Source organism: Physella acuta, unplaced genomic scaffold, assembly GCF_028476545.2.
Source record: "Physella acuta isolate Inbredline_101_S28 unplaced genomic scaffold, ASM2847654v3 ptg000011l, whole genome shotgun sequence".
In the NCBI taxonomy this organism is placed as follows: domain Eukaryota; kingdom Metazoa; phylum Mollusca; class Gastropoda; family Physidae; genus Physella; species Physella acuta.
In genome coordinates this window covers 306,655-331,321 of record NW_026731531.1, presented here as the reverse complement: position 1 = coordinate 331,321, position 24,667 = coordinate 306,655, and the positions used below count along the sequence as shown (strand labels likewise).

The 24,667-nt window shown below is 37.9% G+C and overlaps 2 protein-coding genes across 2 annotated transcripts; both read left to right on the top strand.

The window, feature by feature from the left end:
- Window positions 1–8,059: 8,059 nt before the first annotated feature.
- LOC131932366 (uncharacterized) lies at window positions 8,060–9,062 on the top strand. The gene is made up of 2 exons (XM_059289323.1): window positions 8,060–8,488; window positions 8,580–9,062. The coding sequence occupies exons 1-2, from the start codon at window positions 8,060–8,062 to the stop codon at window positions 9,060–9,062; spliced, it is 912 nt and encodes a 303-aa protein (XP_059145306.1).
- A 7,590-nt stretch (window positions 9,063–16,652) lies between these two features.
- Window positions 16,653–24,553, top strand: LOC131933288 (uncharacterized). Its single transcript, XM_059290103.1, has 4 exons — window positions 16,653–16,828; window positions 19,619–19,719; window positions 19,936–20,037; window positions 20,254–24,553. Exons 2-4 carry the CDS (start codon window positions 19,672–19,674, stop codon window positions 22,087–22,089), a joined length of 1,986 nt encoding a protein of 661 aa, XP_059146086.1. The 5' UTR covers window positions 16,653–16,828; window positions 19,619–19,671; the 3' UTR covers window positions 22,090–24,553.
- Window positions 24,554–24,667: the final 114 nt, after the last annotated feature.

The following is a 24,667-nucleotide window of genomic DNA, read 5'->3' as shown; positions in this document are numbered from 1 at the left end:
GGCGACGTGGGATCGTTCGCTTCACTGCGCGCGAGGTACGCGTCGCTCGTTTTTTTTCTAATGGCTCGCAGAGGAGAATTATATATATAGATTATATAGCGGTCTAAAATGCTCAATAAAATGTTTCCATTGATCAATTTAGTAATAATAACAATTGAATATTCTATGGTCATCCAAAAGAAAGCTTCCCTGAAAATTTCAGCGCGCTAGCTAACTGGGAAGTGCCAGAAATTTCGATCGCAAGATTTGATTGGAAAAACAAACAAACAAACAAAAAAACTGAGAAAGCAAGTTAAAGAAAACGTGGGAAGTAACTGGATAGAGACACCAGCGAACATATAACATCAGATAAAACTAAATAAATCACCGAAACATTTAGACAGATAAGTAAGACATAACAGCATTATGTCATGAACACCACGCTGTTAGATGCTCAGTTATTTCTCTGTATCGAGGCGACAACTTTATTAATGTTTCTACTTTTGTCATATAATTACAATTTTAATTACATTTTTCAGAATTTTAATATTTAAAATTATTCTTAAAAGTAAGAAAAAAAAAAATTAGCATTCTATAATTATTCCGCGGAATTTAAAATTACTTTCACCATCGTAAAGTCAAATCCCTTTTGTAAACATTCTTCCCTTACTTAAGTATTACTTCCCTTGTTTCACTTACCTCCCCTGTGCAAAGCCCCACGCGCAAGTCGAGGTTAATTACCGTTCCCCAGCTAATGAAACAATGTAAACAACAGCCAACCAGTTCCAGCTGGGTGCCATATTAGATCAGCAGAAAGCAGAGATTCGAATATTGTGACTAATATTGGCTTTGTTTACGTTCTGACGCGAGCGAAAACAAAAAAATTACAAATTAGGACCGGAGATTAATTCCCTTGGTGTGACGTAACCTGGATTTAATGGGGTGATATCGACGTTCTACAATACTTGAAAAAAATAGAAATTGTGGTAATGTTCATTTGTGTTTGGAAGCTGCCACTCCGATTTTTTTAACAATAAGACGTGTCTAGACGTGATTTGTAATCTAACATGTAACATTACCCCTACCGTTTGGATTGAGGTTAGGTTTGTGCAAGTGGTGATATCAAACGCGGCCCACTGCAAAATCTGACCCCGGTAAGATGCGGCCCACAGCTTCATGCGCCCCACAGCTTCATGCGGCCCACAGCTACATGCGGCCCACAGCTGCATGCGGCCCACAGCTGCATGCAGGCCCACAACACCATGCAGGCCCACAGCTTCATGCGCCCCACAGCTTCATGCGGCCCACAGCTACATGCGGCCCACAGCTGCATGCAGGCCCACAACACCATGCAGGCCCACAGCTTCATGCGGCCCACAACTGCATGCGGCCCACAGCTTCATGCGGCCCACAACTGCATGCGGCCCACAGCTTCATGCGGCCCACAACTGCATGCGGCCCACAGCTTCATGCGGCCCACAGCTTCATGCGGCCCACAACTGCATGCGGCCCACAGCTTCATGCGGCCCACAACTGCATGCGGCCCACAACACCATGCAGGCCCACAACTGCATGCAGGCCCACAGCTACAAGCGGTCCCCAGCTTCAAGCGACCTAGGCTTAAATGCGGCCCTCAAGTAAAAAAAAATGTCTCAACATCAACCACAAAGATGGAAATAGTCGACTTTCATTGACGCCAAGTTACGGCTACTGCCGTGAATGATAAAATGAGCATGCAATCGTCTTCACCATTCTCATTTTTGTCACTATTCATGATTGTCCTTTACTCATTGCTTGGACGAGTCATTACAGAAATACCTTCACACATAATGTTAACCGTGACAGTATTATTATAAAAATATGAAGTGGAAGACACACATTTAAAACTTAGGAGACGACGCACCACACGAAATATTTAGACGCTCGACGTAAACAGGAGGGGAAAAAATTTCCGAAACCACGTGATCAAAATTGGGTCAATTTTGAGGACGTTGGGAATGGATTTAGCGCAATATTTTTGTTTTGTTTTTCTACTTGAAAATTAATTCTTGTTTTGACATTTCGTTCAAAAGATAAACACCACTTTAAGGGTGTCACCAAAGGGTTATTGCGTAATGCAAGTGTTTTTAAATAGTCCCTGATACATAGGTATCACACTGTAGCTAGTTTAAACCAATCACGTTCACTGTTTCCCTAGGCGCTGGTCACGGTTGGTGAAAACATGGTAGGCCTGACCTGGTCAGGTAGGTCTGGGGTGGGGAGGAAATGGTGGGGGGGGGGGGGGGGGGGAGGGGTTAGGGAGTGGGGAGGAATGGAGGGGAGGGGCACTTAGATTTCTACCGATACTGCACGGGTTGGATATTACCGTCCTGGTAAACATAATCACGTGCTGACCTTGAGATTAGCAAGGTCAGCATGGCCGCTGATGGAATTTTAGCAAGGGAAGGGAAGGTCACTCTATTTAAAGCTCAGGACCTGGATGATTAGTTCTGTAATTAAAACTGGACAGCTCAGTTAATTAATAATCTCGTTTCTTACGTTGGAAACCAAAATGTGACGTTTTCATTTAAGTATATTGTCATGTAACTTAAAAACCAATTAGTAGATGGGGTAATTATTGCGATGACTGCATGGAGGCAAGGGGGAACACGCGAGCTCCCAACGCACCTAAACCAATAATGTAAGAGTCATGTGACTAGGGTACATACAAGATCATCAGAAGTTTCTATCAGTTTTCAATCATGTACGCCGAAATCGATTGCTTGAATAATCTTTCGTTTGATTTAATGTTGGACCTAGGTTTTAAAATAACCCATGAATTCAGCGATTGTGTTTTGTCATACTTTGATCATTCTTCAATGATATAAAGCACTACTGTCCGTCTTTCAGTGATATAAGCACTGCTGTCCGTCTTTCAGTGATATAAGCACTACTGTCAGTCTTTCAGTGATATAAGCACTACTGTCCGTTTTTCAGTGATATAAGCACTACTGTCCGTCTTTCAGTGATATAAGCACTACTGTCCGTCTTTCAGTGATATAAGCACTACTGTCCGTCTTTCAGTGATATAAACACTACTGTCCGTCTTTCAGTGATATAAGCACTACTGTCCGTCTTTCAGTGATATAAGCACTACTGTCCGTCTTTCAGTGATATAAGCACTACTGTCCGTCTTTCAGTGATATAAGCACTGCTGTCTGTCTTTCAGTGATATAAGCACTACTGTCCGTCTTTCAGTGATATAAGCACTACTGTCCGTCTTTCTACTATAAATCTAGACTCGTTCTTGCGCCATTATTCATACCAGAAACTCAAGCGATAATAAACACAAATAGAAATCAAGACCAAACTAAACTATTAGGTCATTTGGTGTTGTTTATAGACTCAGTTACCCGGGATTGGAGAAAAGGGAGGTAACACCTGACAGATAATTTGGGACAATTACTTGAACAAAGAGCCAGGAGCCGCCCAGGAGAAAGGGAGAGAATCAAGATGTGATCGCTTGCCCTTGTGTATCGGCACCCCACTGATACACCGTACGGCTGATCACAAAAGCCCACACGCCACCCGGTCGCTTTATGTCAAGCAGACACAGAGGCGTATCCAGGTTTTCGTTGTAGGGGGAGCGAAAAGAGCGAAACAAGGCGCCGAATTTTTAACACGTTCTATATACGTGTATTATATATATATATATATATATATATATATATATATATATATATATATATATATATATATATATATATATATATATATATATATATATATATATATAATTACTAGCTGTATGTCATTACTTCGCTAAGATGTAAAATAAATTGAAAGTTGCACTCTGAAGAAATAAAAAAACACACAATGTAGGCCGAAAAAACAAAAATTGTATCAATCTAAACAACAACAAATATATATATATATATATATATATATATATATATATATATATATAAACACTACAACCAAAAACAATGAACGTAACGCAATCTGTTTTGTAATCCTTGTAACAACAATTTCTTGCATAATAATTCCTAGGGCATTATTTAAGACAAGTGAAATAGGGGAAATAATCACTCTCTTAATATAAATATGTATATATCTACACATTTAATTATAAATGTCAAAACAAATAAATAATTAATTCACAATATAATGAAATTGTTTAACACTATTCGTGTTTATAAAATGTTTTTGTCTATAATCAGAATTTAATATATTGTCATCATAAATGCTAAAGTAATACAGCATAATAAAAGTTTTTAAAATCAGAGTTGGTATAAAAGCACGCTTTTCGATACAACAGAAACATATTCGGAATAACAGCCTACATTTAACTAAATATTGGTCTTTTAGTTCAGATCATATATTTTAACTAACTACGGCTTCTTTGTGTTCTGTAAAGATCCTTTTTTAAACATAGTGATAGGTATGGGTTAGATCACTGTATTGATCCAACTCAGTGTATACCTAGGTGTGACATTAATGTCGCTCTACACAATTGTGGTGGTGAGGTGTGTGTGGGGGGATATAACCAACTCAGAGTGAACGTAGCGTCAGTTTTTAGATGACTGTTTTAAACATACATATATATTACACAAATATATATATTACACAAATATTTATTACAGAAATATATTTAAATAAGTAGCAGTGGCAGTATGAAAATATTTTTTTACAGAGGGGTCCATGGGGGAGGGGGGTTGTAACTGTTTCATATAATTTGTAATCATAATCACTATTGCCCAAACTGTAAAAATACTACTATTTCATCGTGTTGTCAAAATTTCCCCACCACTACGCAGTTTGCTCATAAGTAAATTTAAATAGAGGTGCCACATCAGTTGTATTTGTTTTTGTATTGTAATTTTTTTTTAAATTAATCAGACGATTCAAACTGTATATATAAAGTAATTATGTGTGAAGTTTTATGTATAACATTTTCTAATTCAATTATTCGTAAGCAAATACATTATACAGTTGACTTGAACTTAACACCCCTCTTGCCAAGTGGTACTACCGTAGAGGTTTTCTAAACCATCGTAATGGTTATTTTTAGAATGGCAAACTGATACAGCTGTTAATACGTGTTGTAAACGTAGACACTACTAGACTAGTACAATAATGCTTAATTGCTGCATGAAAAGAAATCTTGTGATTTACATAGATGTGCCGACCAAAAATATTTTTTTAACAAATATCACTGTTTAAAACTTTGAGTTTAAAAAGTTTCCAAAAAGGCGCCACTTTGCTGAAAATGGCCAGAGGGGGAGCGGCCGCTCCCCCTGCTCCCCCCCTGCGTACGCTACTGAGCAGACAGCTTTTCTTTATGTCTAACTATGCGGTTAGGTGAGTAGAGTCGACGGCCTTGAACCTGTTGACGTCTGACTAACTGTACCAGACCGGATGCTAGTAAGTCACGTGATGGGTGTGTTGTGAGCTAGCATACAACAACTCGTTGTAAGCAGAGTAGAAACCGAGGCTGAATCGAGGCTACTTTTCCTCATCTAACATCATCACATTAAGGTATACCTCAACATCTTTGTAACATCACCACATTAAGGCTATAACTCAACATCTTTGTAACATCACCACATTAAGGCTACACCTCAACATCTAGGTAACATCATCACATTAAGGCTACACCTCAACATCTTTGTAACATCACCACATTAAGGCTACACCTCAACATCTTTGTAACATCACCACCTTAACGTACACCTCAACATCTTTGTAACATCACCACATTAAGGCTACACCTCAACATCTTTGTAACATCACCAGATTATGGTACAGCTCAACATCTAGGTAACATCACCACATTAAGGCTACAACTCAACATCTTTGTAACAACACCACATTAAGGCTACACCTCAACATCTTTGTAACAACACCACATTAAGGCTACACCTCAACATCTTTGTAACATCACCACATTGAGGCTAAACCTCAACATCTTTGTAACATCACCACATCGGGGAAACACCTTGTTGTGAGTGGACAGAGAGTGAACGACGTTACCCTCGTCTCCTGTTGTTTCAGTACAACAACAATTCGCGTGACCTCTGACCCCTACCTGACCCAGACCTCACTCGCAAACTTTTTTTTTGTTTTGTACGGAGGGAGGGAGTGCTAGAGAGAGAACAGCAGTTCTCACAGCACTAAATTTGTCACGCCCCGAGCTATCAACACCCGGAGTGACGCCAGAAGCTATTTTTAGCCGTGACATCTTAAGGACGAGCAATCACTGGGCGGTATTTTTAGCCATGATGTCTTGCTAGCAACCAATGGTCAGACGGGGAACACCATCACACAAAGACGAGAAGGGACATAACTCCACACGGCTTTGTGCCCATTCCCCGCAGCTTCTACTGACATAATCGCACTTGTTTGAGAGGTCGTGGGGAGGGGGGGGGGAAGCCTCGCCTCAATAATTTTTTCGCTTTTGTAAAACTTTTTTTTTTAATCGAAAAGGCTGAAGAAAAAAAATTGGGGTTGACTTCACGAACCAAAAACAAGTGGTGAGTTGTGAACGGGACAAGAAACCCGTGACAATAAAGCTCTGAACTGGATTCGAACCCGGGCCTGTCCCAAAGTGAACGATAACAGTTCTGTTTAATCGCCCCTGCTGCTAGCTACCACTTGAGACAACAATGGTTTCCTACACAAACAAGCAGTAAGAAAACTGTTAAAACCATGTTTAAGTTATAAGATAACACAACATGCCTCGCACGTTACATGTACATTTTACACACCGTTTTTTGACAAATATTTTCTGTAAAGGTTGAAAGTTTAAACTGAAGTTGATTTTTTTAATCTTTGAAACAGCCAATTCATTGTAGAAGAATAATAAAAGAATCTTTACTTATATCTGTGTGATATTACTTAAATAGAGGACATTATTTGTGACAGAATTTTTGTAAAAAACTGATGCTGATTTTTATTTGATTTTTTAACGATTAGGTCAAGGTCATACTGGTAATGTGTTTAGATTTGGTCAAGGCCATTACGGTAATTTGCGCAGGTAAGTCAAGGTCATTTTTAATAAAGTGTGTATGTCAAGGACATATGGACAATGTTTATCGCTTAGTTTGGTAGTTGGGGTCAGGTCAAGGGTACCTCTGGCAATGATTGTATGTTAAGATTGGGCAGATAATTAGCATCACCAAAATTTGTCTCAGCTAATTACTGCATGCACGCAACACTACCCCAGGTCACGTGTTCCCGTGCTTTATCTATGTTCTGAGTATCAGTCTCAGACCTTGAAACTCCAGGCAAGTTCAGGTTTGTCTTAGAATCTTTAGATTCGAATAACGCCACAAGTTGTTCCATTAAGTAACGTCTTATTAAGCAACGGCCTTTCAAGTAACGTCCTTGCAACATCCTGTAGCATCCCCCAAGAGACGTCTACCCTGCACACGTCCCATCAATAGACGTCTCATAAAACAACGTGCATAATAACGCCAACCCTGAATAAATATTGCAACTGTGTCGAACTGCTACATTGTTTCACGAAATACGAACCGGCACTTGTTTTAAGTAGAATTAACCGGCATTGCCCGGCATTCATCAAGGGGTGCTTCAGAATTAGCCGGCATTTTCCGGTTTTCATCGCCGGCATCTACTAGAGAGGTTACCCTGAGCTTTAGTGGCATCTCCTAAGTACCCTCAGAAGTATCCCATAAACCCTTGCAAGATCTCTGAAATCAGATACCTCTTGCCTGTTCGCTAGATAATATTTTAACATATCTTTTTTTTTGTTGTTGTTAAAACATACCGACATATTTTAAACAATTCTATCAAAACTGTCGTTCGCTTTATTCCTGTGTAACATTGCTATACACATGTATTAAAAAATGTTTGAAATATACAACCTGAACAATTACATTTTTTTTCTTGTTGTAAAGAAAAGGAGGACAGGGGTGGAGAGGGTATGCGTTAACGTAAGTTGATGCATTATGTAACAGCATGTTATCGAGTTGAAGGGCTCAGCTCCTTGAGCTCAGAGCTGGGGTTTAGCTCCAGTGTTGGGTGACGCCCCCTGGCTTTTGTGTCCCAACGTCGGGTGACGCCAGGCAAGCTGTGATGGATGCTTAAATATGTATCAGGTGTAAACCTCATCGTCTACCTCATCGTCTACATCATCGTCTACCTCACCGTCTACCACATCGTCTACCTCATCGTCTACATCATCGTCTATCTCACCGTCTACCTCATCGTCTACCTCATTGCCCACCTCATCGTCTATCTCACCGTCTATCACACAGTCTACCTCATCGTCTACCTCATTGCCCACCTCATCGTCTACCTCATTGTCTATGTCATCGTCTATCTCATCGTCTACATCATTGTCTACCTCATCGTCTATCTCATTGTCCACCTAATCATCTACCTCATTGACCACCTCATCGTCTACCTCATTGTCTATCTCATCGTCTACATCATTGTCTACCTCATCGTCTATCTCATTGTCCACCTCACCGTCTACCTCATTGTCCACCTCACCCTCTACCTTATCGTCTGCTTCATTGTCCACCTCATCGTCTACTTCATTGTCCACCTCACACTCTACCTCATCGTCTACTTCATTGTCCACCTCACCCTCTACCTCATCGTCTACTTCATTGTCCACCTCACCCTCTACCTCATCGTCTATCTCATTGTCCACCTCACCGTCTACCTCATTGTCCACCTCACCCTCTACCTCACCGTCTACCTCATTGTCCACCTCACACTCTACCTCATCGTCTACTTCATTGTCCACCTCACCCTCTACCTCATCGTCTACTTCATTGTCCACCTCACCCTCTACCTCATCGTCTATCTCATTGTCCACCTCACCGTCTACCTCATTGTCCACCTCACCCTCTACCTCACCGTCTACCTCATTGTCCACCTCACCCTCTACCTCACCGTCTACCTCATTGTCCACCTCACCCTCTACCTCATCGTCTACTTCATTGTCCACCTCACCCTCTACCTCATCGTCCACCTCATCGTCTACCTCATTGTCCACCTCATCGTCTACTTCATTGTCCACCTCACCCTCTACCTCATCGTCTATCTCATTGTCCATCCCATCGTCTACCTGATTGTCCATCCCATCGTCTACCTCATCATCTACCTCATCATCTACCTCACCGTCTACCTCATCGTCTACCTCATCGTCTACCTCATCGCCTACCTCACTGCTTACATCACCATACACTACCACCTACCTCCCCACCTACCTCACCGCCTACCTCACCATTTACATCACCTCTTCTGTAGTATTATAGTTTACCAAACCCATTAATCCCTTATTGTTTTTTTATCAATACGGATAAAATTTAGCAAACGGATAAAATTAAGCAAACGATGGGACCACTAAATTCTCTCAGCGTCACATAAAGATCAAAGTATTCATTCATCTTCCTTTAAAACAATACATTCAAATAAATAAGAAAACATTTTGTGTCGTTTGCCTTCAACCAACTTTTTGTGACAGGTGTACGTCTACTGATGGGACGTAACTCCTGCTGTCCTCTCATTAAAATAAAAAAATGAAATACAGCCACAATAAAGTTTCGTTTGGTCCAAATTCGACCCCCCCCCCCCCACCTCCCAATTTTCTTTCTCCCGGCGGGTCAGAGTTAGGGGCAGGTGTCTCCTCTGGTATGTGCCGTTTGACCTACTTTCGTCGTCTGCTGCTCATTGTTGTTCAAGCCAACATTAAAAGCTGTTTTTTTTGTGTGAGTGTGTGTATGACAGTGTGTGTGTGTGTATATGTGTGCGCGCGTATGTTGGTGTTTGTGAGTTCATAAGTGTGTGAGTTTATATATGTGTGAGTTTATATATATATATATATATATATATATATATATATATATATATATATATATATATATATATATATATATATATATATATATATATATATATGTGTGTGTGTGATTTTACATGTTTAACTTTGTGTGTGTGTGTGAGTTTATGTGTGTTTGCTTATATTTATCTTTCTTGTGCGAGTGTGTATGTGACTGTGTGATTTTACATGTTTTATGTGTGTATGTGTGTGTATATTTGGTATGTTTAATCAGGGGCGTAGCGACCCTTCCCGGCGCCCGGGGCGAACTTTCAATTTGGCGCCCCCCCCCCGCTTATATTTATATATATATATATATATATATATATATATATATATATATATATGTGTGTGTGTGTGTGTATATAATTATGTGTGTGTGATAGTGTGTTTATATATAAGCTTGTGTGTGGGTAAGAGTGTATTTGTGTGTGTAAGCGTGTGTGTAAGCGTGTATGCTACAGTCCGGACAAGGTTTAATAATTACATTGTATGATTTTCATTCCTTAAAACTTTACCACAATTTAATTCCCATTAAGATGCGTTTAACTTTTTTTGCGAAAGATTAGTAATGTCAGTAAAAAAAATTAAGCCTGATCTGTGTTAGAGGGTAGTTTGTAGCTAACGCTAATATGTTTACACCAGCCTTTTATGTTCTAGTTTTGAACGATCTCTGTTGTGATATGGTACATAGTTGGATTCGAAGTTTGTTAGAGTAAGGACACACATGTGACATACAAGAAGAAGTTATCAGAAATATTTATTGTTCACATTGGAATACGACATGGGTATTTCGTTGATTGGTTGATGGTATGACAAAACAAGCTAGAGAAAACAAACTGGAATCCAACGGATGTTAACAGCTCGTAGTCTTGGATTTCGCAGATTTGCCATGCCTTCTCGCACACAGTTTCTTCCAGGCATCTTTTCGGGGGGGGGGGGGCGAAGCCCCCCGGAAAAAATTTTACGCCCCCCCCCCCGAACGAAATGAAATTTATATAATTTATATATAGAAAATATATACTTTTAACAGTGTCCGCCCCCCCCCCCCCGAAGAAAGTTTACCGCCTCCCCCGTCCCCCCGAAGATTTCAAGTGCCCCCCCGGAGAAAAAAGTCTGGAAGAAACACTGATCAAAAGTATCTGATCTCTCACGTTGAAGTTGAGAGAATCGTAAGAATCTTACAAAGAACTAGTCGCGTCTTTTTTTTTAAAAAAAAACTGGCTATTGAAATTGTACCTTACGCGTTAATACACTTGGTTTCTTTACTAAGTGTTAAGAGAGTTATCTACTCACCAATCCAGTACAAATACGTGCGATTTTTGTTAGCGAAAAAAGCGCCCCCCCCCCCCCCCACCCCCACACACACTCATCACAACCATCTTGGACAAAGTTTGTAGAGCGGTTTTTAACGTAACTAACTTTTTTAAAAAAATGTTACACAATTATACAATGCACAGTACAATTCGTTTCTTTCTGAGAGCTAAAGGTTGTTTACTCAGAATCCTGTGTAATTTTGCTATTTTATTTAGCCTAAAAGCGCCCCCCTGCACCATCTTGATAAATGTCACTAACGTATTTTACAGTTCAACAATCGTACAATACGTTTTAATACAATTGGTTTCTTTTAATAGTGGTAACGTTTATCGACTCAACAATCTAGTGTAAATTCTTCCGTTTTAAGTCTCGAAAAAGCGCCCCCCCCCCCCCCAGCTAGGAAAAGCTTCAAAGCGGTTTTGCCGGTCACTGTTTCTTAAGAGTATATGTTTTACATTAAGAAATCAAGATAGAAAACAGTTAAATCAGTATGTAAATGCGTGTAGCCATTACATTTCTTAACTTAGACAGTTTATAATTCAAAACTGCAGCATAAAATCAGCTTTAAAAAAATTTTCCCACCCCTTTTGGCGCCCCCATAGGGTCGGCGCCCGGGGCGGCCGGTCCCCCGCCCCCCCCTAGCTACGCGTTTAATCACTGTATCGATGTGTGTGTGTTTGGGCGTCTGTATATGTGTGAGAATGTATGTTAATAGATTATGCGCGTGAATTGATGTGTGTGTTAACGTAAGCGTGCGTGATTTGTGAGGGTGAATACGTGTTTGCTAGACAGCACATATGTACGTCACACACACACACACACACTCACACACATATTTTTTTTACGATTGCATCTGCTGGCTATCTCCGCTAATTATTCACGCAAAAAGAAGAAAATAAATTACAGGAAAAAAACGGAACCGAAGTATCAAGTACCCCGGCCACGAAAACGGTGTATCATCATCTAGCACCCATTGTCGTGCTGGGCGGTGCGGCATCAAATATCAGATGGAACCAGTGATTAGTGTGGGGCCATACGGGCCTATTTTGTCCGCAGGCTTTTTGTAGTGGGCCCTTTGTTCGTGAGCGTAAGCCTGTGGAAGCTTATGAAAACTCACTCAGTGGAACGGAAATCAATAGGGTTGGGGGGGGGGGGGGTCTTTTTGGTGTGGTGTGAGGAGTATTGTGTGAGAGATGTGGGGAGGATTGTGTGAGGGATATGGGAGAATTGTGTGAGAGATGTGGGTAGGATTGTGTAAAAGATGTGGGCAGGATTGTGTGAAAGATATAAGGAGGGGTGTGTGAGAGATCCTAGGAGGATTGTGTGAGAGGTATGGGTAGGATTGTGTGAAAGATGTGTGGAGAATTGTATGAGTGGTGTGGGGAGGATTGTGTGAGAGGTGTGGGGAAGATTATGTGGGAGGTGTGGGGAGGATTGTGTGAGAGATATGGGAAGGATAGTGTGAGATGTGTGGGGAGGGTGTGTGAGAGATGTGGGTAGGATTGTGTGAGTGTGAGGAGTATTGTGTGAGAGGTGTGGGGAAGATTGTGTTAGAGATGTAGGGAGGGTGTGTGAGAGATGTGGCAGGATTGTGTGAGAGGTGTGGGGAAGATTGTGTTAGAGATGTAGGGAGGGTGTGTGAGAGATGTGGCAGGATTGTGTATAGAACTGGATGATATATATTGTTTCATCAGAAGAAACCAACAAGCTAATTAAGAAACGCTTAAAAAGAGTCAACATTTAGAATGTAAATTGTTATCATAAGATTTAATGCTGCCATTTGTCGTGAATTCTGCATACATTTTATAAGTTACCTTTTGTAGCAACTGAAAAGTTTCTAATTACGATATGTTGATCCAGATATATAAACATTTTTAAAGAAAATTTAAATAATAAACAATAAGTTTTAAAATTAGAAGGTACGCAAATCTGTTCTATTACACGGCCCCAATATACACAATTTTTAAGCAAAGGGAGGCTACTAAAAATATATTTGCTGATTTGAATTTTCTAGAGTTATTTACCTTATATTGATGGTTGTAAATCAACCGTTAGTTGGTTATCGTCCAAACTTCAATTGGTTACCATATAGGCTAAAGCTGGTCACCTGGGCTAAAATTAGTGTATCATAATTACAGACATCGCGATGTTAAAGCCTAACCATACCCCAAAAATAAATTCTTTTCAGAAGTTCATTCGAAGCAACCGTTATAAACTACCAGATATAGATTATTTTTCTGCAGATAATATCAGTTTAAAAACACTAGGAGTGTACAAGTGTATGAAGAGGGGGTTTGGTGTGGAGGGGCAGCAACTCTAGAGCCTCTTATTTTAATTTGAGGGATACTAACAAATTCTACAGTCAACAACAGAAGAATCCAGTCTTCCATCTGACCATTCGGATTTTGATTCGCAAAGTTATATTTGTAACTATTTATAAATTTAAAATGTCAACTTTTATTAGTCTATGGTTAATCATTTATTCACAAAAATAACAAGGCATAAAAATTGTTTCTCATTTTTTTTTGATATAGGGGAAGCTACCCTTAGCTACTTTGTTTACTGAAGTTAAACATTATTATTGCCCTTTATCATGTAAACTTCACTGTCAGAAAATGGTAGCCCAGAACCGTTTACAATAGATGTAAAATCTGTTTTACTAAATGTTACAGGTAAATTAACTGACTAATGAGATTGAGTTTTTTGTAAATAAATTAATAAGATACTCGGTGAAAAATACCGGGAGACATACTGGGGTCATTCAGAAAGTTATGAAAATACGTTAGTTGAAGGATTGGGGTGCGATAGCCTTGACACTAAAAAAACGTATCAGACGTATCAATGGTCAAGCACAAGTGGAGGGGGGGGGGGGGGGGAGAAGACGAAGGCTGAGTGAAATGAGATCGATCGGGGTGAATCTACCAATCAATTTCGATAGCTAAGTGTGGAGTTCGTTATTTAAGTGTGGGGTTTTTACTATGTTTGTGTTCTTCAGCTATTGTGTGTTCTTTATCTAAGGGTGTGTTCTTTAAATAAGTGTGTGTTCTTTAGCTACGTATGTACTGTAGCTAAGTATCGGCTAGCTAGCTACATGTGGGTTTGTTAGCTAAAGTGTGTGGTCGTTGGCTAATTGTGAGTTCGTCAGCTAGAATTGGGTTTTGTCCTATACTCCTTAAGAAAGAAATAAGAAGATTAAAAATAATAAGTACTCATTGGCAGTTCTGTTCTGTTTAGCACTTAAAACACTGCTCTATTCTTACGATTTAGTACCGGGAATTTATAAACCTATAAATACATGTAACACATCTAATCATAAAGATGGCCTCTCACTTGTCGTGTTCACAGAAGTAGTCAAACTATTTTATTTTCCATCTTGACCTCCAGGTCTGAAAGGTAACTTTACTTCTTTTTTTTTATTTAACTTAAACAAAAAATTTTTTTTCTAAAATATTTTTACTTGAAAATGAAGAAACAATAATAAACATAGAATAACTTTTTAAACATTCACGCAATAGGAGTGTCAAATTGGGCTATAAATAGACTCGTTCAGTGAATGATTATCTCGTCTAACTCTAACCCAAGTACATATTGACCATGGACGACCATGGTTTGTGATAATTGAGTAGTTAATGAGTTCAACATTATTAAGATTCCAGAGCTTGTTGTCAGTTGTCACACTGGACCGGAGTTTTCAGCTAGCGGGGTTTCCCCATAAATTAGACAACAATATTTCAAGCCAGTCCACATAATTTTGGCTTAACCCCAATTTCAAGATGACGTAACCCTGACGTCACAGCACTTGAATTTCTTCCGAATAAACTCGGACATCTCACAATGAAAATTTCCCATTTGTGTTGGCCCAGTTGGTGTGTGACCATCCAGTCAGTACATTGTTGAGGGATAACAAAATGTTGCCCAGGGTTGTCCTATGGGTAGGCCTAAATAAAAAGGGTACAGTAGTCAAAGACCTGGCACACTGTTTTGTTCAATAGATCTTTTAATTAGCATTCTTTCTACTGATAACTTATTCAAAATGATAAAAACCAGAAATTTTAGACTACCCTCGTGCCAATGTTTAATTCACGGTCTAAATCAGGTTAATCAGCCTACACGGCACTGCTCATGGCGAACGTTTTTTGAAGGGTCGATTTCAAAAGTGAAAAGCTATAATTATAAGTGCAATCGTAGTCTATTTTTAGCATGCCTTACGTGTGCGCTATTTTTAGAACTCGAGCGGTCCTCAGCTTAGTGGCACTGGCTCTCAACGCACGTCGACTTGGATAAGTGGCCTAAATATCAGTGGCGTAGGCAGGGGGGTCATAACCCCCCCATAGACCCCTCGGTATATAAATAAAAAGTATGAGGGGGGTGCAAATCGAAAGTTTGAGGGGGGGGTGCAAATCGAAAGTTTGAGGGGGGGGGTGCAAATCGAAAGTTTGAGGGGAGGGTGCAAATCGAAAGTTTGAGGGGGGGGGGGGTGCAAATCGAAAGTTTGTCCCCGGGTAAAAATTGGAACCCCCCCTTGAGACGATCCTGGCTACGCCACTGCTAAATATAATGACGTTTTCTAGAATTTACTGTGGTGGTTTTATGATATTTCATATTTGAAACAAAAAAGAATGCCCAAAATAACTTTAAAAAGTTGTGAAAGGTCTATATGAGGTATCATGAGGGAGAGTGGAGTGGGGGGGGGGGGAGTCTAACACCCACTGCATACGCCACATTGTTATTGTAGCCACTGTAGTCATACGCTCTACTGTGTCTTATTGTTTTACAAGCACTAGAGACAGGTCTGTTTATTGTGCCTTGAACACCTAACAGTACTCCAACGATAACCAGGATTCTAATTCCTTAATGTAACATTAACTTTAGCCATCATCATAACAATCAATCAATAACAATCATAACAACCATCAATTTCTGCTGTACAATGTTGCGCAAACGCATATTTTTGTTAACCTAAAGACCTAAAAATAAAAATTATTCACATTATTTAAGTAGAAAAACTAAGATTACGTTCTAGGGCGTAGCGTGCTTTTTAGGTGATTTAAAAAAAAAAAAAAAAAAAAAAAAAAAAAAAAAAAAAAAAAAACCATCATCCTGTCTCTTGCTTGTACATTAACTTCTTTTTGTTGACGAAACCAGGATGCAATAACTAGAGTCTCATAGATTAGAAATTGGGCTATATTCAACTATTTACAAGCGGCATGAACGTGTTGTTTAACTCAAGACTCCACTTTAGAACTTCCTAATACTATCATGTATGTGTATTTGTATCTTAATTGTGCAAAAGCAGTAGTTATTCGTTAAATTTATATATTACCATTCAAGTTTAAAAAAAAATTAAAACTGTAGTCTAACAACTCAAACACAAATCATATGTTCCCATAAGAATTTAGCAAGGAATCACTGATGAATGAATTCAACTAGACTATTTAAAACAGTCTGCATGACCCACTCATAATTCATTTTAACGGGAATTTCCGATTTTCATGCGCCGCAAGGGTTCGGTTTCAATATAGTGTTTGGAATTTCCGCGGGTTTTCCCCAAGCTAAAACTATCAACGAAACCATAATCATAATATTACAATTTTCTGTCCAGGCCCAAGTAATAACAGAAGGTCTTCCCGAAATTTAGTTTGTAAAAGCAGAAAGAAAGTTCCACAATAACCGAATACCTTTAGGACGTCTATATAAGTGGTGAGTATTGATGTGTTTTAATAATTTAATATTTTAAAATGTAGAGATAGCAGACGTATTGAATATAAGAGTTAAATTACGTTATTGACTTTTCCTACTACAAATATTAAATAATGAAACATCATAATAATAAAATGGGAACTGCTGATCTATAATGAAATTTGAAAAAAAAATTCTTAAAGTAATCTAATTCTTAGCCGAATTCTGGACTACTACTAACTAGTAACTACTACAATACACTATAGATTATAGTACTATAGACCTACAAACTACAAACATTTTATTAAGTAAGATATTTGAAGATTAAAAAAAATTGCCCCAAATATGCCTTAAGTTAGGACTGTTCAATATTAATAAGCCTTTATACGCTAGGTATGGATCTAATAAAATTCGATAGATTGAACGTGGGCCTGTTGTTATATTTAAGCTACTGAAACGACACTCAAACTACTTTTATTATTATGATTAAGGGTTATGCTGTTAGCCTTCTCTTCCATATTTATCAGCTTCTACAATCTGGAAATTATTTAATCAACCGCGTTTTTTTAAGCCTTAGACTTTAGAAATGATACAGATCGTCTGGCTTGAATGGGTACTTCATTTACTGTCCTGTTCAAACTATGGTAGACAAAAAACAAATCCAGTTATACTTTATAGACTAACGTTTTAGTTTAGGCAAGATCGCATTAGCCTAGGACATGGTTGACTTTTAAATTTTATAAGATTGGTTTAAAAATACCAACGTGAAGTAGGGGTAGGTCAAGAAATGTTTTATTTTTGTTTTACCAGGATCGCTTGTGCCTAGTTGGACCAATAATTATTGGTTTTACTCACTGTTAATCCATATGCGATTTTTTTTTTCATTTGTCTTTATTAATATTATATTTTAATTTATCTTAATTGTGTACTTTGTAATTCAACTTCATATGTCTGATGAATAAAAGGATATTATTTTAATAATTATATTTTTGTATGAATAAATGGTACCATTGCTAAAAAATCGTACACTTTGCCTATTTTTTTTATATCTCTCCAATTGTCAGCCCATCACAACAAATTAGACCCCCCCCCAATAAAAACGACGGTAGGCACTACTCTAATAATCAAATGAAGTGTTTGGTGGGTTTTACATCGATCTACAGTTTTCATTGGTAATGGATAAATCGAAAAATTATTAAATTTAGAATTTTGTGAGAATATCTACTAATTAGTAATTAGCATCCCTTTCACACACTCTCCACCCTCGAGTTCTGATGGGTAGTTTACCTAACTCATGTTAGGTAAAGTAAGGGAGGTTCTGCATAGTGATCACCACATTATCCCTTCACATGCCTAGCCTAGGTTACTGAAACAGGTGAACTCTACTTTACCTGATCCATGGACCGTAAGGTACGAAAGGGTACGTTACTTTTTCTCCCCACCCCCAGCAAGCCATATAAAATTTAAGCCCTCCATAAAAATAGATCAGGAATCTAGATTCTAGATCTAGATCTAGATTCTAGTAAAGAAATGTGGCATGTGTGAAGTCGGAATGGTCGCACAATTAGTTGAATTAGACACAATATTCTGTGTTTATACATTGGCCTAATTATATCCGCATTTTTTGTTAACTGAGAGTACGCACTATTCAGTGCCTTAGGCTTAGGCCTTAAAATGATATTCCTATCACAAAAGGCCTTATAAAATAAATAGAAAAGTTATTTGATTCATAAATTCGAATTGGTAATCGGAAATTTCCATAGATGGGATTTCCGTATTCTAAATTTAGTCCGTTCGGATAATGAAAATTCAACAAGATCCAATCAGAATGAAGAATACTTTGCAAAATATTAAACAACGAATGGTTTCACGTCTTATAAAATAGCATGACTAGAGAAAATAAATATGGCGATTTTTGGTGTAGGCCTACTGAAATGTGTATAGTTGATCTAAAGGCACTCTAGCAAATGATTTGTTGATCTACAAAAAGCCTATAACAGTTTTAATTGTATTCGTATTGTTAATTTTCACTAGTCTATGGACTAGTCTAGATCTAGATATTCTCTAGGTAGGCCTATATCTTAAAAATTAAAAACGTTTTTGTAGTTCAGTTATTCTCATTCTGACTGGTAGGAATCTGTTGTAGTGTACACTGTAGACTAGACTAAGAATCTAAGATAAGAATAAGTCTACTAGATTTCTATTACTATTTTATGAGAAGAGATGAGTTATCGATAGTCGTTAAAGATACGCCACGGCGTCGCAAAGAGACTAGAATCTAAGTAGAAATCTAGATCTAGAATCTAGTGTCAAGTAGACTGTAATTCGATAGTGGTGTAGGTTCTAGATCTAGGTTTTGGTCAATATTACAAGTCGACCCTTTGAACAGAGTTTCTTCCAGGCATCTCTTCGGGGGGGGGGGGCGAAGCCCCCCCGAAAATTTTTTACCGCCCCCCGAACGAAATGAAATTTATATAATTTATATAGAAAATATACACTTTTAACAGTGTCCGCCCCCCCCCGAAGAAAATTTACCGCCCCCCCCGAAGATTTCAAGTGCCCCCCCCCCCCCCGGAGAAAAAAGTCTGGAAGAAACACTGCCTTTGAATCCCAAGCAGAACGAGCTGCTGGCTTTGGCTTTGCTTTTTTGAGCTAGTTGCATGTGAGTAAAGTTAAAGCCAACGATTTTAAATTTTTTACCTAAGGAATTTGATTTTGAAATAGGTAATGTTCTTATAATAGGCCCCTACTTATATTTCAAAATTCTGTTAGTTAGGCCTACTTATATTATTTGTTTGTTTCTCATTTTAGGGTCACAGAAAAGCGAGTATTCGGCAGATCTGTTGAATTAAAACACACTTGAAATGGATGACGGGAAATCGAACAGGGGCAGGAAAAGAAAAGTTGAAGATGTAAATATTTTCAAGCAAATATTCTTTTAATTAGTTCTTTCCGCATTGGTTGGTCAGACTTACTTAAACTTATCTCTTGGTTAAGTCTTAACTTGGACAACAAATAGTAACCAGTAGTATTGATGGGAAAAATCTTAAATAAAATAAAACCTAGTTCTATTTTTTTTCTTGTACTTTTTTCATGTTCTTAGATGAGCTGGTTGTTTGTGTTCACAGGTAAACTTGAGTCAGGAGGACCAGTTAAAGAAACAAAAGAATAGAGATGCTGCCAAAAAATGCAGAGAAAAGAAGGAAAGGGAAGCTCAACAACTGAAAAGTGTGAGTTGATGATTGCTTTATGAGTTTCAATACGTGCCTACATAGTTATGGATAAATGTTATTAAGATATGCAAAAATTCTATATAATTATAATTCACTAAACTTTTGCTAGGTTTGAAATTTTTTCAGCAGATTTTTCTTTAATTTTTTTATTTTGAAAAATGTCTTTTTAATATGCTTTTAGTTAATTAATTTATAATTCTTAATTTTCAACAGAGAAATGATGAACTCGAAACAGAAAATCAACAGTTGATGAAGGAAAGACAAGAGCTTGAAGAAAAAGTTAAAAGATTTAAGGTCATAATTGAAGACCATCAGAGGAAAGGATGCCGACTCCCACCTAATATTGAGGCAGCATTGCATCAAGAATCTCTTTTTGGTGATAATGAAGACTTCAGAGAGGTCGGCACGATTGAATATACAGGAACCCCACCTCACACACCTGACAGTTCCTGCTCAGAGAAGCATTCCCCAGCCACGCCTCGCCTCTTCCTGGACCAACATTCACACGCACCCACTGCATTGTTTAGTGGAAACCCACTGCCGCAGGATGAAAAGAAGAGAAGACACAGCAGCAGTTCCAGCAGGTCCTCGTCCCGCTCTCCTGCCCCTGCTCCCAAAGATTTATCCCAGCTGTTGATGGGATCTAAGGCTGTACCACCTGCACTTGCACCAATAGCTCATCGTAAATTAAGCACCAGCTCCACAAATCAGTACGAGAATGTCCAGAGAGTAACTCACAGCCCAGCTCAGCTAGTGCCCACGGTTGTTCTAGACGATGATGAAACCGATCAGATGGAAGAGGACAAAGGAAGTAACGGTAGCTACATTAATGACCAGTCTAAACTGATTTGGGTTCCAATTACAGAGGAGAAAGTGTTCAGGACAGATTTTTCTGGCATTTCCACCAATGCTTTAGCCAGTGTGGCTTTAGCTAAAGCCTTTGAGCAGCCAGACATCACCAGTGAGGATAACCTGTCCAGGGAAATCTACACCAGAAGCTCCGGAATGGACCAGAGTGTTAAGACAAAATCACCCAGTGAAAACTTGCCCTCTCTGGGCTTCAACATTGCTCCTGTACCTGAAGGCTACTCCTACACTGAAGATCTTCAAGGCGTTGAGCCACCAGGAACTGCAGAGTACACACCTCCAGAGCAGTACAGCTACACCAGTCAACAAGTGCCGCTGACAGTTTGCGCCAGGGCCATTCTCTCGGCTGGGAATGAAATGGCTCCATCACTACAGGAACAAATCAAGTCCTCTTGCAGTGGTCAGAGCTTCACTGTAGATCACAGGACTCAGGCTCACAACTCTGCTCAGCAGAAAGTCTTGGTCAGCCATCAAGTATCTGGACAGTCTAGACAACAAACCATTACAGGTCGGCAAGGAGAAGCACTACCTTCAAATCTTATGAAATCTACTGCCTCCTCAATAACTAGACTTGTAATGGCAGAACCAGTAGGTCGTCAAATGAGTCAGCAAAATATTCATAGCCTACAAAATATTCAGAGCCAGCAAAAAATTGTTAACCTACAAAATATTCAGGGCCAACAAAATACTCAGAGCCAATTAAATATTCAGAGCCAGCCAGTCTCAACATGGAACAATACAGCAGTTGTGGTAGGGCAGTCTAATGTGTCCACTCTCCAAAAATATCAGGTGGTACGCCAGAATTCAAACACTAACAAAGATCCTGTTTTGGTAGTGCGACAGAATTCAAACACGAACAAAGAACCTGTTTTGGTAATGCGACAGAATTCAAACAGAGAAACCGTTCAATTGATACAACAGAACTCTAATAACAAAGATCAAATTATTTTTATACATGAAGGGAACACTTATATAGCAGACACTGCCAACCGTGATTCCGCCTCAAGCAATCAAGTTTTGTTTCATGTGACAACTAGCATGGCGCCAACTACCTCATCTGGCACAACCGAGGAGTCTTTCTCCAAAAACGTGGAGAATCTGCCAAGCTTAAATTTTACTGACTTAAATACAGAAGGAAATATTTTTGAGAAGAAACCGTCATCTAAAAGGGTTTCTAGTTGAAATAAATAAAAAATTAGAACCAGTGTAAACAATACTTTTTTTAATTTCTATAAAAGGAACAATTTAATGTATCTAACTGAACTGTATACAATTATTGTTCCATAATACATTTTTATATTTAATTTCTATTTAACATAAGAGTGCAGTATGTGAATCTTTGAACATACATCTATAATTTATAAGTTGATTTATCAATGGGTAGGCTGACTGCAGGAGCTATTCACTCTCTTAATCAGTTAGCATGTTGAAGTAAGTGTCTCCAGTTGAAACCCATCTTTCTCATAACCAGGTTTTTCTTTGTTGTTGTCTTTTCTTATTTACATGGGATTCCAGACACAACTGTTCGTTGAGCTGTAAAGAATTATGTTATTTACTACTTGCTGCCACATTTCTCAAGTGTTGATGCCCCTTGGTAAAGGTAACTCATAACTATGTTGATGTTGTCTTCTGGTGATGGGAAACTTCTGTCGTTTTTGTAGAATTATTTGGGAATTTTAAATTGTGATGATTTTTTAAAAATAATCTTGTATATTTGTGAATATTGTTATTCTTTTTTTAGTTTTTTTTCTGCACATTTTAAAGTGCAGGGTATTGTTTAAAATATCTGTTTATCAAAGGATGATAAAGTTAGTATGTTTGTATTTTTGTTCTCTCTTTGTGCCATCATAGATTTTTACAATAGTAAATACAACATTTACATCTGTTAATAACTCATATAAGTTAATTTATTGGGCGGGGTTTCTTCTTCTGTTTGTAGATTTGGAGTTGTACTTTACTTTTAGGTCGATTGATTTTAATTCTCGGCATGACCTTTTATATTAATTGGATATAATTCAGAAAATAATTCTTGAAATGTGTTTTTAAAATTTCACAATGGGTTGAAATAACAATAGTATCATATTTGGTTTAGTTTTTTTTTTTTTGTTGTTGTATAGCATTGGATAGAATGATAAAGAATTTGTTTTAGCTTCTCTGTATCATTACCACCCCATACCACTGTAAATATGAATATAATTAGAAATAGTTAATTTCTTTATTATTCTTAGACACTATACTGCCTATCCATTGTGATTTTTACTCTTTATGTAATCCATACAATTGCATAGCTTTTTAATCAATTATATTATTATGATATAGATTTGTGCATACTAGCATTTCAATATCTCTTCTGTACCTCTTTTGTTATTTGCTTTTTTGCTTATTTGGTACAATTGTTTTTGTACCATTGTGTTGACAAAATTCTATAATCAAGTTTTTAAAATATCAAGAATACCAGTGGAGTTATTTTTATTGTGCCTGTGGCTATCTCACATTACTGTGTGGCTATGTTACCACACTGTGTGGCTATCTAACATTACAATATTCTGTGGCTATCTCACAATACTGTGTGGCTATGTTACCGCACTGTGTGGCTGTCTGACAATGCTCATCTCCTTAAAGATTAAATTGGCTAGAACACAAATTCATTAATTTGGCTGTTGAAGTGTACACAAGTTGGCTAGAACACTGTCCAATAACTGATTCACATGATGTTTTATGGTACTGGAGTTCTTGCCCTTGTGCAAATACTTAATGTAAATAAATCATGTAATTGATTCCTTTGATGGTGTCTGAAAACAAAAGATACTAAATCAACACCTAGCCAACCCGGCCAGTCAATTAGAGTTGATTTTATTATTTTTCCTTCTTTGCTTGCTACAAATTGCTTTTCAACAGACTAACTGCACTTTATTATCACATGTGACTTTCTCTATGCTAATCTGCTGATAAGTAAGGTAGTTCTGACAGCTTTTTACTCAAAGCTTTTTTTTTTATCAATTGCACCAACTCTATGCAGGATCTATTATCTTATTAAAATAGCTAATTAAAGAAAGGATATTTAAAATAAATTATAATCCCTTGTTTTGTGATTGTATCAAAATGCAATACTTCATTCCTTTTTAAAAGCTTATCAATTTTTGTTTTTAGTTTAATATGTAATATTGCCGACCAGTTATGGCGAGGAATTGTTTTACTACAAATATTTAATACAAAAAAATAACCGGTCTTTGGGTAGAAGAGGCCAGTGTAAGGCTTGGTTTTATTTTGTCACTGTAATTTGTTTTTACTTATAGCATATGTAGATACACAACTGTGTTATGTAATCATTTCAAATTTGTCTAATGCACCATTTCAGAAATAAGTATTTAAATACAATTAATGAGGTTGTAATATCTTTGTTTGGCTTTATTTTAGAATTAAAGTGTAGTCGGAAGATTTAATTCTTTGTCAGCTGTTATAAAAACAATAAAGTTATAAATAAAGGATTGTTTGAATTTCTCATGTTATTTGATGAAAAGATACAGATTTGTTACCTAAGGGGAGAAAGCTTGGTTTTCACTTCAAAATATCTTACTAACACTAACAGAACATTGTAAGTTTATTACTGTAATTGTATCAACAAAGATACCCGATCAAATCTGCTCAAAATTTTAACATTTATTTCCATTTTTTGGTAACCAATTTCAAATTTTTAAATGTTCAGATAAGCTGTTTAGCCTCTCGTAAGCTTTAATACTACTATTTTAATTTTAATGAA

Coding starts and splice junctions, on each gene's coding strand:
- LOC131932366 (XM_059289323.1), top strand. CDS start 8,060: ATGCTTAAATATGTATCAGGTGTAAACCTCATCGTCTACCTCATCGTC. Junction 8,489..8,579: donor ACCTCACCCTCTACCTTATC/GTCTGCTTCATT, acceptor TCACCCTCTACC/TCATCGTCTACTTCATTGTC.
- LOC131933288 (XM_059290103.1), top strand. CDS start 19,672: ATGGATGACGGGAAATCGAACAGGGGCAGGAAAAGAAAAGTTGAAGAT. Junction 19,720..19,935: donor GGAAAAGAAAAGTTGAAGAT/GTAAATATTTTC, acceptor TTGTGTTCACAG/GTAAACTTGAGTCAGGAGGA. Junction 20,038..20,253: donor AAGCTCAACAACTGAAAAGT/GTGAGTTGATGA, acceptor AATTTTCAACAG/AGAAATGATGAACTCGAAAC.